The 14,511-nt window shown below is 34.1% G+C and overlaps 1 protein-coding gene across 1 annotated transcript; it reads left to right on the top strand.

The window, feature by feature from the left end:
- Positions 1-238: 238 nt before the first annotated feature.
- On the top strand, positions 239-13,036 carry LOC132277452 (uncharacterized). Its single transcript, XM_059779308.1, has 5 exons — positions 239-410; positions 1,114-1,289; positions 8,908-9,218; positions 11,237-11,289; positions 12,569-13,036. Exons 1-5 carry the CDS (start codon positions 239-241, stop codon positions 12,661-12,663), a joined length of 807 nt encoding a protein of 268 aa, XP_059635291.1. The 3' UTR covers positions 12,664-13,036.
- Positions 13,037-14,511: the final 1,475 nt, after the last annotated feature.

Genomic DNA, 14,511 nt, shown 5'->3' with positions numbered 1-14,511 from the left:
TCTAGAGCCGGGAGGTTGGAGTGCTCTTCTTGAACAGATCTCGCACCTCAGATCGTGTAAACATTTCCTTTGGAGCATTGTATGAATGAGAGGGAAACGTGAGGTGTTACTTAGGGTTAGCTTGGGCGTAGGCGGGTGGGGATTGGAACATAGGCTCCTTGCCATTGGGTTATAGGGCTCCGGGGTACATTGTAAGAGCAGATCTGTGCTGTGAACCTGGTTCATTGGTGATTGAATGATGGGTGGCTACTCGCACGGTGTGGGTGCGTTTATGCAGGCTAGTTTAACAATAGTGGGTGTTGTTTGGTTAGCTGGAGCGAGCTCTAGGTCAACTGCAGCTGGTGTAGCTGGGATTCTTTTGTCGAGAGCATGGAGGGCCTCCTTAAATCTCCATTCGAGTCATCAACTGGGTATTGATGCTCTGCATTGCTTCTAAGATGGCGCCTGTGTTGGTTCTGTGCTTTGACCTTGCCGATGAATGAGATATGGCGCTGGTAGCTCCAATGGCCCGGTGGAAGGTGTACCTCGTCTGGATTCATTTTCTTATTAGGATATCCCCAGCGGAGTCACCAAATGTATGTACCTATTTTTAAGTCAAGCTAAAAAATGATAATATCTGGGAAATACCACTAAAACAATATGAGGAATACAAAATAGTGGATTGAATGAGAGAAAACTAGTCTAATTTGAGGACTGAAATAATGGTAGAGAAGACGAAGTTTGGAGTGTTATCAGAGCCCAAATTCTTTATGCGTCTTTATCCTTTTTGCCTTTGCCACCTTTTTATAGCCCTAGGTCATTCAGGTTATATATGTTGGACCTCTGGATAAGGTGAGTCAGGGCCCATGTTCCTTTATGGATCATGATGCCCTAATCCCTATTTTTTCGATTATGTTGCTAGGTGTACGTATCTCCTTGAATGACCTAAATAAAGGGTAGGTGTAAAGGTCTCTATACTTACTCCAGCCTGTCTTTCGCTTTTTCTCCTCAAATTGGGTCTTGCCTTAGCAAGACTTAGCTAGTTTTCCATCCTTTATTCCAAGGTCCCTTCTGCATTCCCACTGGCCTCGAAGAGTCCTACTATTATTCTTCGCTGTTCATTTTCTTTGACAGAATGTGGCTTGGTCAGATCAAGGTTCAAGGCCCATCGATTGATAGTTTGTGGCTTGGTCAGATCGAGGTTCAAGGCCCGTCGATCCACAGTTTATGGCTTGGCCGGATCGAGGTTCAAAGCCCGTCGATTGGCAGTTTGTGGCTTGGCCGAATCAAGGTTCAAGGTCCGTCGATTGGTAGTTTGTGGCTTAGCCAGATCAAAGTTCAAGGCCCATCGATCGATAGTTTATGACTTGGTCGGATCAAGTTTTAAGGCCCGCGGATCGACAGTTTGTGGCTTGGCCAGATTGAGGTTTAAGGCCCGTCGATCGGTAATTTGTGGCTTGGTTGGATCAAGGTTCAAGGCCCGTCGATCGACAGTTTGTGGCTCTGCCAGATCGAGGTTCCAGGCCTATTGACCAAGTGTTGGCCCTTTTGTCTTCTTGTTATCTTTTTCGAAGCTGGCACTAATGTGATGTTCGCTTAATTTGATTTTTGATGACGTGGCATAAACTACATCCACAACCTTCACCGCCAATCAACCTGAGATTTGACCTCTCCACACCAAACCTTTTTTTTTCCTCATTAAATCCTTATATTAGATGATCTATTTCGGTCTGAAAGGATGATGAACTTGATGGGTGAAGAAAAAAATATCTGAAAGTGTGACGACCCTGGATTTCACAAACCCAGAGTGTCCTATGATGATCCGAAACGTATCAAAATGCGGAAGCTAAACATGAACAAGTCTATAAAGATGTACGTCATCCCTAAGACACAAGAACGGCCTTCCGAGGAGTCCCGTGACTTAGCGGAAGTAAGACCGAAGCTAGAGTTTTAAAACCCTCCAAGGAATGGACCAACGGCAAAATGGTCATTCCAAATTGAAATGGGTACCACCATGCACACCGTTTGAAAGACAATGAAAAACTAACAAGGATAGACTCAAGAATCACTTGATTCGAAGTGCGGACGGCAAAGATATCAAGTCCTGAAGTCGAAGGAAAGGAAACCCCATCCCGGTTTGAACCAAATTCTGACACTACCTTACTAAAACTTGAATATCCTGAGCTACAAGTAGAATCTAAAGTTTTAATTAGTACCATTGGAAAGCTTATTTCGACGTGGTCAATTTAGACTCAAGAACAGACCAATTCGGAGTTAAAACGAAGGAGATACAACAATTTGAAGTCAAAAAGTCAAAGTTGAGTCAACCCATGAACAGTACTACGAGCGCTCGTCCAAGGGCTTCGAGCACTCGTAATTCGCCCGAGCTTACTGCCTAAAATTGGAGCGCTCATCCGCCCCTTGGAGCGCTCATCCGCTGTAGGCTACACCAGAAATGCTAACTTGAAATGCAATTTTGAAGCCTTAAATGACACTTTTTGGAAAAAAAAAAAAAAAAAAAAAAAAAAAAGTTATGAAGTAACCCCCCTGAAATCATGTTTTCTATATGACCATGTTGAAAGAAGTTTTTATTTTACATGTGAAAACCCCAAAATGCCCCTATTCATGGTTTTTGGCATGAATAGTGCAAAAATGAGCCCATAGGAGGCTCAAATCACCAAGGAAAGGGTTTTGCCCAGAAACGATCATGCATGTAGACGTAACTTACCTATTAGGATGTGCTACAATGACCCACAGCTTAAAAATACCGCTGATGCAAAATTTGACCTATCTAAACCCCAATGCAGAAAAATTGCCCTTTAAAGACAAAAATTGCGAGAACCGTACCTAAGTGCAATCAAAAGACCGTTTGGCCCACACTTCATGCATAATAAATGAGTCCTAGTGGATGTGCCGGAACATACTATACGCCATCCGATTTGAAAATAAACCCTTAAAGGCTCGGATTTTCCTATTTTAGCCCAAAAATGCAATATATGGAACCAAGATGTAAAACCTAAAACAAAATGGTGTTTGGCCCTTGGCCACACCTCATATATGGTAAATGAATGCCAAATGATGAATTTCATACACAATGCACACTCCGGTGCAAAAATGACAAATTAAAACCTTACTTTTCATACTTTTCTCATTAAAGGCAAAACTCAACATTTTTGGATATACAAGAATTTCAAATGAAGTTTGGCCCTTAACCATATATCGTAAACATAGAATGAGTATAAAAAAATGTCCTTAGGCACACATTACAAGTTTCAAGGTAAAAATGACATTTTTGTCCTAACTATGTATCACAACTTTAAGAGCGAAAATCAAACATGCTAACACTTGCATGTAAACAAGAATGCACTTAATAGAACTTTAATCCATCAAAACGACCTAAGGATGTTGCGCATCCTAAACCAAGGCATCCGTACCTGAAAACAACCCGGTAACTTTGGGGTAAGTAAACAAGTTACTCGTAGGAAATGAGCATGCATAGACCTAACTTTTTACAAGGTTTTCACGTTAACATGAAACAATTCAAAAGGATCATGCTACCTAACGTCTAGGTCTTAAGTGAGACTCAAGGATCATCCTAAGCTACTTTAAAGCATTTCTAGCATAAACAACAATATTTATGCAATTAAACAATATAGAAGCATACTATATAATACAACAAGATATATGTAATGACTCGGTCATTTTTCTTCCTTTCTTTTTTTTTTTGGTAATTTCTTTTTTTCGTCTTTTTCCCTATTTTGTCTTTTTTTCAATTTCCATTTTTCCTTGCATATCCTCACTTTTTGTGCTCAGATTTTATTCCGACTTTGCATACATCCATGATATTTAATTTCCATGATATCTACATTTTTATTTTTGTAGAAAAGCATGCTAAGTGTTTACTTTTCTTGTAAAGGGTATAAACGCATAACTTTTTTGTAATATTCTTAACTTATGGGGTTTTAGTGTAATTAATTAAAGTAATTATTTTTCGTCTTAGGGACCATTTTGTAATTTAATTTAGAAGATATTTTGGAAAAGGACCTTTTTGTAATTTTGAAAAGTGTGACAAGTGTCACACTCCTATGGAACCATTTGTTGACATTTTGGTGGAACCACTTGGAAACTTAATCTTGTAACATATAGAGGGTGGGGATTCACCCACTTGTTGGCCTAGAATTTGACCACTTGTTGGCTTGAATGGTTGACAAGTGTAGGCTTAGGATTAAGCCTAGGAATGAGCCTTAGATTAATGACAAGTGTAAGGTTCATTTTAAGTCTTACACTATGTATGTGTGAAGACCATGGTGTAGACTCACATAGTGAGTGGAGGAATACTAAATCCTCCACTCACCACATTTTAATTCATCTTCCTCACCACTTTGTTCTCAAACCCTAACCTAGCCTCTATGGAAGGAAAAGCTTGACTCAAGGCTTTGACTTCATTTTTGGCCTCCTTCCACTCACCCAAGACTTTTAAGCTTGGAATACTTCTGTTTCCTCTCATCCTCCTCTACATAACCCTTGAAAGGTTTGTCATTTTGTGTTGATTTGCCTTGGATTCAAGAGGAACAATCCTCTTATGAGGTAGGGGGTGTTCTAGTTTATATTTTTGATGTTTTATATGCTTTATGACTTGGTATAAATCAAATACATGTCTTAAATCTAAATTTTTAAGTTAATAGCTAAGGGTACCTTGCATGAAGTTAGGCTAAGACATGATTTTTGGAAAGGCCATGACTTGATTCATAACATATATTAACTTGAGGTCATTTTGGGTTGTTTTGAAATCTATAGGAATATATAAATTAATGTAATTAATTTTTATTCATATGTTTCCATGAATTAAATTAGGTTTTGAAGGAATCACTACAACAAATTTGGGCTCTTGCCACGAAATTTTTTGCCACGCGTAAAATTTCGTGGCAAAAAGTAGTGTTTTTGCCACAAAATTAAATTCTTATGGCTAAATATTGGTATTTTCCATGGAGCAAATTTTTCGTGGCAAATATTAGGCTTTTGCGACGAATTTTACGAAAGACCTAAAAAATTGTGGCTAATTATCAATTTTGCCACGATAAATTAGGGATGACATACAAAGTCGTGGCGAAATGTTGTTTTTGCCAGGAATTTTCAGTCGTGGCTATTGTATGCTCTTTTGCCACGTAACTATTTTCATGGCAAATCTATTAGTAATTCGCAACGATGTTACTCTTGTGGCGAAAAATGTTATTTTGCTACGAATTTTTTGTCTCGTGGCTAAATGATTTATTCTGCCACGAATTTTTAGATGTGGCTATTGTATGCTATTTTGCCACATAACTATTTTCGTGGCAAATCTATTTGTAATTTGCAACGATATTATTTTTGTGGCGAAAAATGTTATTTTACCACAAATATTCTGTCTTGTGGCTAAAAGACATATTTTGCCACGAATTTTTAGTTGTGGCTATTGTGTGATCTTTTACCACGTAACTATTTTCGTGACAACGATGTTATTCATTTGGCAAAAATCTCATTGTTTGTAGTCATAATTTTCTTGTGCTGTGAAATTTTAATATAAAATAATTATGTTTATTTTAATTTTTATATGAGAAAAGTGTAAAGAAATTTATTTGTTACAAATATTTTGATATATATAAAATATTATAGCTTATACTGAACGATAAACTTATTTATATTCAATTGCTTTAATATATATTTTTTCTTATATAAAAAAAATCTAATTAAAGATGAAAATTGATATAAGTTTACATATATTATTAATGGCCAATCTTAGATAATTTTTCCCACGTTTCTTTATTAGTTTACCTAGCAATTGTTTTAATATAATATAAAAATATTGTATCTTATAGGGAAAGATAAACTTATTTAGAGGTAATTAATTTAACATAATTTTTTCTTTATAAGATAAATTCATATTGTCCAGTTTACTCGATCATTCCAATTAAATGATCTGCCAATATGTTTCAAGGTAACAAATAATTATTCTTCTAAGGTATACCTAAGGATATTCAAATAATTCGGTCCGAACCAATCCGATCCGTGTGGTTTGGTTCAATTTTCATATCTTATGCTTCGGTGATGGTTTAGAAAAATAGCAATCTGTTATTCGTGGTTCGGTTAACAGATTCGGCCCTGAAAAAATTGATACAATCCGTTAACTGAACCGAACCGATCCGTTACCTAAATTATATATTAATATATTATATATATACTTATTTTCATTTATTACTATATTTCTATTTTTTGTTTTTATTCATTATTTAAGTTAACCCTTGGTCACTAGTTATCTCATTAGTCATTAGAATTTATAGCCATTACAGGTGTTGCGCGCCTCACTCCTCAGCTTCGCAGTCTTCACTCTTCACTTCTCTCTTCCTCCTCTTGCCTCCTAATCTCTCGCCTCTCAATCCAGCACCTCTCAATCCATCGTTCACCCTACAATACATCAAAACAACTACGACCTCTGCGTATTGAAGCAACAGTGACCCCTTTGGCTGGATCGACCTCTTTTTCGGTGAGTTCACAAGATTTTTTCGTGGATTTTTAGTAGCTAAATTTGATGTAACAATTTCTGTTCTTGGCAAATGACAACTGTAGAAGATACTAATGTTCCAAGGTTTGAAAAACCCAATCTGTGGGAACCGAACCGATCCAATCCGTTATTTCACGGATTGGCTTGGTTCGGATTGAAAGTCCCCACGGATCGGTTCGGTTTTAAATTTAACCAATCTGTGGGGACCAAATTGGATTGAACTTTACCCCCAAACTGAACCGAACTGATCCGTGAGCTTATTCTCTTCTCTTACATCCAACCAAACAAAAAGAGAAAATTACACAATATTTGCTCTATGGATATTGTAAAAGATAAAATTTAATGATATATATATATATATATATATATATATATAGTTATAATAAGTTCTCCTTTAAGGTCTCGAAACATTCTTTGATCCAAGTTATTTTTAATTAATAATTTTCCCTCAAATGCTATATTAATCACACATAAAATTACAAACATGCCTATGCACATATATATAAATCATAAAAATATTTTTCGAACTATTAGATTATATTGGAAATTATATTCTTCAAATTACATTTAAGATATAACTAACCTTATACTAATATGTCATGAGATAATTAATAATATGCTAAAAAATAATTAATTAAATATTCAACTTCTTATGTAATTAAACATGTAAATTAAAGTAATAAAATAATAATAATAAATAAAGAACTTGAACCGAGGCTAGTATTGGAAACTATGTCTTTAGGACAATTTACGCCCCGCATGGTGCTGACGGACTCTGTGGCGTTTGTCTCTCAAGATATAACGGTTTACATCCACCAGTAGTAGCACTACAAACTCGTGAAAACGGCGAACCTCCTCTGTGTAATACTCTCTCTCTGACTCAAAAATGTATCTCTCCTACATAAAGAATGAATTGGATTCGATTTGAACCATTTGGCTCGATCCAATTGCAATATGACTCATTACTATAGATGTTTGGTCTAATTATTCGAACCATTTGACCATATGGCTTGAACCCACAGCCACTTGGGTTGGGTTCATGTTGAGAAAGAGAGAGACGGAATGAAAAAATGAACGATTGAATTATGGCAGCCCAGAGGTATTTAAAGACTTAGAGATGTCTCTTGGTGTAAGGGTGTGTCTGTTTGGGATGCCTCTTGGTGTATGGAAGTGTCTGTTTGGAAACAATGCAATTTTTGGTTTGAATAAACATGATTCATAAACATATCATTTCATCATTTATTCACCAACATTTCAACGGATTACCAACTGTCAACAACGTTATGTTCTGTCAACGTTTATAACCTAAACTCACAAATATGGTCATGATTCAACGTAACTTTAAGTCTTAATAATGCTATCCTTACTTTTCAACCCATCCTCAACCACGTTTAATCACATGTCAAGAATTCGTTGTAATTTGGAAACTCTGTATTACAGAAACACTCTATATAAATAACCAGATTCATGGGTTATTTATGTCGCAAAAGCTATGATGGCACCACTCCAGTTACAAACTCCTTAATTAACAAGTTCCATTCACTCCAAATTTTCAACCGATTATATATTAATTAGTCACATTGATCGGTAAATCAAGATAATTATATATATATATGTCTTTTGAGATTGATTAATATATTATTCTTACGTGATACACAGATATGCATGTATATATAAATCATGAAATTATTGATTAATATACTATTCAATTACATATTAATTAATCACTTTGAATCAATATTGAGATTTCAATAATTTTAGTAAAATTAATTACTTACTACTGAGCTGGATACAATGATTAATTTTATATTTTAAAACACTATAATTACTATTACATGTAAGTATATGTACTCTAATTGATCTTTTGCTGGTCACATGAGCTTCTTTATCATTGATTCCTGAGTACATGAGTTTAGAATAATTAATTGGCAAAAAAAAAAATAGTTCTACGGTAAGTAAAAAAAACCGTTTGTTTGATATCTCATCAACTTTATCCCGTTAAAATTGCCTCATAATAATTAATTTATAATAAAACAATTGCAGGGGTTAGAAAGAATAAGATAATTTTAAATGATAATTTTAAAAAAAGTAAAGTAAAAATTGCTATTGTATTTTATAAAGAGATGAATAAATTTTTAATTAAATTAAAAAAAACAGATTTATTTTTTTATTACAAAGTAAGAAGGGTTAGAAATTAGATTAGTACATGCAGAGGGTCAAACTTGACTTTCTATAATTCACCGAAGATACTAACCCACAGGCTATCGAGGCATCTGCAAAAAAACAAATTTATTTATTTGAGAAAATTATTATTATTATTTTTTAACAACTCCATATTTTGTTCCAAAAAGCTAAAAAAAAATTAAATTTCCCGCTACTTGTGTCCTCAGCGCGCGCTGAATTTATTGGACAGAGACGTCATTTCTTTTGGTAATTGGTATTTCTACCCCTTTTCTCTATCTTGGCCGCCGGAACCCAGCGTTCTTCTTCTCTCTCTATCTCCTCATCTTGAGGGGGAAAAAAAAAACCTTGTTTCCTCTCAATGGCTGCTTCGACGAACGAATCGACGCTTCTCAATATGTCTTGCCTCTCCACATATCAATCTCCAAAATCATAGACTGACGACCGAAGAGGATTCAATATCGAATCTCTCACTCAACCTAGCTAGCTTCACTCACAATTTTTTCAACAGCCAGACCTGGTATGTCCAGATCTGATCTTTGATTGTCTAGTACTCTGCTTTTGTTTACCATTGTTATCTCTTTTAATTTTCGTAACTCTGATTTCTAATGTTAACTGCCGATTTTTCATTATTTTGTTTGTTGCTGATCTTAGATGAGAATGTTTAAATTGTTTAAAATTTGTTGAATATTTTAAATATCTTACTTGGTTTACTAAGTAGCTTTTTTATTTATAATTTTGCTTATTAACAAAATTTATTGAATTTGAATCCATGCAAGATCTATATTTTCAGTATTTAACATTGGTAAAAATAAGGGAAATTGTTGGAGTGTAATAGTGATGAATTGTAAGAGGTATATCTGAAGCACCAATAACTGGATGGGCTGTTTCAATATCTATGCATAAGTTCTTAACCTAATTGGGTAATTTAGACGAAATTCAGAATTGTGAGTTTTTTTCATTTAAGCTTGTTTGTTGCCTCTTGAGCTGCACATACTTAATTCTTCTATTCATAGCATGTACTCGGTTCCAAGTTTCTGGTCTTTAAAAGCTGGCAATGAACTAATTTTCTCAAGAAAACAAAAATCATAGAATTAGAAGTCTCTGTCTTTGGATGGTCTTTCAAGTTCCCCTCCTCTTCCTCCCTTTTGATAAGAATATTGTTGGTTGAAATTAAAATAATTATGTATGGATTCATGAGGCACCAACAATATCTTATAGGCTTGGCATTTCATTGGTGGGTTGGTTTGACTTTCTTGTTTGTCAAGGCCGTGTTCGGGTATTTAGATGAATGATATTAGCATGTTCTCCTTAATAATAGACATTGTTTAGATACATGGGAGGATCGATTTATGATACTTTATACCCCCACCAGTACTGTTTTAATTATTGGGAACTAAATAACCTGCAAATCAAGAGAACCAAATATTTAACAATGTCTTTTCTTCCAAAAACATATATATAATTGGTGTGATAAAAGTCAAAGAACGTTCTAAGTCAGCTAAGAAATTAAGTATATCCAACACATGAATATAAACGTGGACAGAGAGACTTGAACTCAAATAACTTTGAAATCAAAGTACTACTTCAGTTGTTCCAAAAACTTAGTTTTAGAATTATTGTTAACATGGTTTAAAAATATTAGTTTACATGCTCTTAAGTTCATGAGTCTTAGTTTGAATTTGTTTCTCCAATTTTGCTTTCACCTTAATGATGTTTGTGTTCACCCACTTGTAATGAAAGTTTTCCCCATACATTAAAAGAGGCTCCTAGAAAGAAATTTTTTATGTACAACATACTTACCCCAAATAAAATATGTACACACACAAAAGTTTGGTCAGTATGCAAACCCTTGAAACTTAAATTTAATTTACTGGTAAAGCAAGCTTTGGGAGGCTCATTGTCCGGGGAGGCTCGTCCTCCTTGGTTAATGTTATATTTTGAGGGTTTTGTGTATTTTCACAAACAAGTGGTGGTGATATCACATTATTCTGATGGAACTACTCCAATAGCATTCTTATTGCATGGAAAGGCAGCCCATCATTCTAAGCAAGTGCCTTAAAAATGCAGATGATCCAAAATTTTGGAGATTAGTTACTTGCTGATACATTTATGATCCTTGTTAACCCTTTATATATTCCATTGCTGCTTTCTCTTGATGATGGAGATCTACTAGTAAATATTGTTACCGAAAACTGAACAGAGATCTTACCAGTTTCTGGTGTAAATTTGTTGTTAGTCAATATTTTGTACCTCATGTGCGTGGTGGTAACTGTTTGTACAAGATTAAAAGAGTGGAATATTTGAGATTGTTAAATGGGATACCTTTAAATTTCTGATTCCAAATATTTGCAAAACTTTATTGTGAAACTAAATGCATCGACTTATCTAATTTTCAAATTATCTAACCATTGTTCTTTTATGTTGTTTCCTTGAATGATGGAGAAATCCATGTGATCCTTTTACTCTTTGCTCACTTTATGAAATCTTTGTCACATTACCTTCACAACTATTATATGCAATATTTCTAATGTGCAGGTGGGCTGAATGGAACTGGAAGTGCCATGATGACAATTTTTTTTTAAAGCTAGGTAATATTTAATGTGAGAAGCTTTTCAAGTTGTTAGGATCTGTTAGAAGTATTCACATCTAGAATGTAGATGCCAAAAATATTTACAGAAGATTATTGCATATGAAATTAATTTATGGCATATAATTATATAAGGAGTCACATTGTCACTTCGTAAATTTGTTATAAACATGTTATTAAGCTTGACATGGTACAGATATTTGGATTTCAAGTCCCCTTTCTTATTTTTTCAAGCTACCAACTACATCTTTCTCCTTGAAGTTTGTAAATTATGTTTATTGTCCTTATCATACTAATCAATTAGTGTTTGTAAAAGAAATATCCCATTCCATAGAAATTTGATTTCTTAAGATAAGATTAATTGTTTTGTTCTTTACTAGGTATCTCAATTGTTTGGACTGAAGATTGGTCTGGGTTTGTGCTTAGCATGATTCATAAGCCACCTTGTTCTTTTTAACAATCATTCTTTTTAAGACTACGTTAGATATACTCATACACAAAATGCATTCTAATGGTTATTTGAGATGTTGAGAGTCAAAGTTTACATTATTAGCTACTAAGTACTATGTAAGTTTAATCTAAATCTTAGAGTGTCTAACTTAAGTTTTTATATTTCCAGCATGTGCAGTCATGTGTAGCCAAATTCGTCACTAGGATTAGCCAAACATGTGCATTTGTTGATATAATATTAGTTATGAATTTGACTAATTGTTCTGTATCTCGTAAATGTAGAAACTCTTTCTGAATACAGGAGAAACTGTGATGTCAATATTAAAGCTCTATGTTCATGACAAATGAAAAAAGTTTCATTTGGCGTTAATGTTATCCCACGTAAACTTTTTGAAAGCCTTTTTTATTTATCACGTACTCATGCAACATTATCATTTCTGTGTTTCTTCATCGCTGCATTAAAAAATAAATAAATAGAGGAAAAAAGAAAGTTTCAAAAATTGTGTACTTGTTTAACCGATGGTCTCAATTGTCAAGTTCTACTTAGCTTTTTCTAGGTCCATGGCTTAATTTTGTTTGTGTTTCTCTGTTTTTGTACTGATCATGTTTAATCCACATGGTAGTCCATGGCAATGCATTCTATGCTTAAAAAGTTGAATATTTTTTTCCCTTGCAAATTGTGTGTTGTGCCAACTCTATGAACTTGTGTGTTTGGCTGGTTGTAGTGCAATGCATTCACAAGTTGTATCCTGTTACTTGGATTTTCTTTCTTCTATTTTCTCTGTTTTTGGTTCCTCTTTTTGTCTCTTGTGGTTTGATTGTTGTTGCAGGTAGAGGAAAGATCATCATTGTTTGTCTTGCAGATTTTTGGATGGGCTCATGCTACAAGACTTCAAGCTCTTTTTGTTTAAGATGGTTTAAGTAGTGTATGTCTAGGTCTTTGAACCCTTTATTTAGGAGTCTATAGCTCATTTTTGTCTAAGATCTTGAAACATTTTATTTAAAATATTAACTTGTTTTGGTCCAAATTATTGGAGTTGAAATTGTTTTATATGCTAAGACTCATTTTTTTATGCGATGGGCTTTATTATGTATGTTGTAAACAATATATTTTTTGGTTGGTGTAACTTATGCAATATCAAGTATTTATTTGTTTGCATAATCGTGTTGATGTGATAATTTTTTTTTTTTTTTTTTGATATTATTATTTTTTGTTTAAAATGTTAATAATTTATATGTTTGCCAAAAATTCTTATCGTGCCACGATAAATAGGTGGCCTATTTTTGGTATTTGCCGCAATATATGTTTTTGGTTATTAAATTAAAATTTATTTTATTAATAATAGAATAGCCACAGATAAACTTTGTGGCCGATTTTGGATAGTTGCCACGACATATATTCGTGGGTAATTAAAATTATGGCCACGAATAAACTTTGTGGCCTATTTTGGGTATTTGCCACAACATATATTTGTGGGCAATTAAATTTATAGCCACAAATAAATTCCGTGGGAAAAGACCTATGCTTCCACGATAAATATTTTTGTTGCAAAATGATTGAATTAGTCACGATTAATTCCTAAATCGGGATTGCTACTTACCACGAAAGTATTCTTATTTAGCGACGAAATAGTTCGTGGCAATAGAAGGTATTTTATTACGAGTTCAAATTTGTGGCAAAAGGTCCACATTTAGCCACGTAAATTTTTAGTCGTGGTTATTGACATCCTGTGACGAGGCTACGCCCACGACCGAGCCACGAGCCATTTCTTGTGGCTAAAAGACTTTCGCCACGAAATTTGAAAGTTTTTGCCACGAAGTGTCTTGTAGCAAGAACCCAAATTTCTTGTAGTGAATATATGTAATGATCATGATAAGTTCTTCAACATATATTAAATTGAGCATGTTTGGATGAGAAATGAAAATCTAGAGGAATTTATAAATTAATTTAATTAATTTGTATTCATATATTTTCATGATTTAAATTAGGTTTTGAAGGAATATATGTAATGATCATGATAAGTTTTTCAACATATATTAAATTGAGCATATTTAGATGAGAAATGAAAATCTAGAGGAATTAGGTATTTTGTGTAATTAATTTCCATCCTTGTTGTATTAATGAGTTGAGTACGTATTTTGTGATGATTACCCATTTAAACCATGATTTTAAACTTGTATCCCAATTGTGAGATTATATTCTTAATATGAGTTAATATTGCTCTAGAATGTAACAAGTTGTATAATGATGATCCAACATTCTTCATGCCATTGTAGTTGTGAACATAGGGCATGTATTGTGTTTCCAAAATTGGTTTGTACATGGTAGATGGTTTTACATTGTGTATATATATTTATGCTTATATATATACGTTGTAGCATAAATTGTTGATTTTGGAAATTTGGGATGTCGTTGTTATGACTAAGGCTTAGGCTTAGTTCTAGTACGGGGGATTGTCCCTATACAAGTCTAGTGCGCACATAGGGAGGTTACCCATGGGCTAGTAACCCTAAAGTAATTATGGTGTCAGTCTGATCTAGCGTGATGTCTAAGTATCCGCTTTGGTTTGATTTCGCATTTTAAATTCCAAGTTGATAACTTTGTGAGTTTGCATCTTATTGCGTTGTGTTGGAAGTTCCAATATAGGTTAAACATTATGAATTGTTTTACATCAAATTGCAAAGTTGTGTAAAGATAAATTTATGCATGCTCATTCCCTACGAGTAAACTTGTTTACTCACCCAAAGTTACCGGGTGTTTTTCAGGTAAAGA

Source organism: Cornus florida, unplaced genomic scaffold (assembly GCF_030987335.1).
Source record: "Cornus florida cultivar Cherokee Brave unplaced genomic scaffold, ASM3098733v1 CherokeeBrave_3.0.0_Hap2_Chr10, whole genome shotgun sequence".
NCBI classification, from domain to species: Eukaryota; Viridiplantae; Streptophyta; class Magnoliopsida; order Cornales; family Cornaceae; genus Cornus; species Cornus florida.
This window is presented reverse-complemented; position numbering and strand designations above follow the sequence as displayed.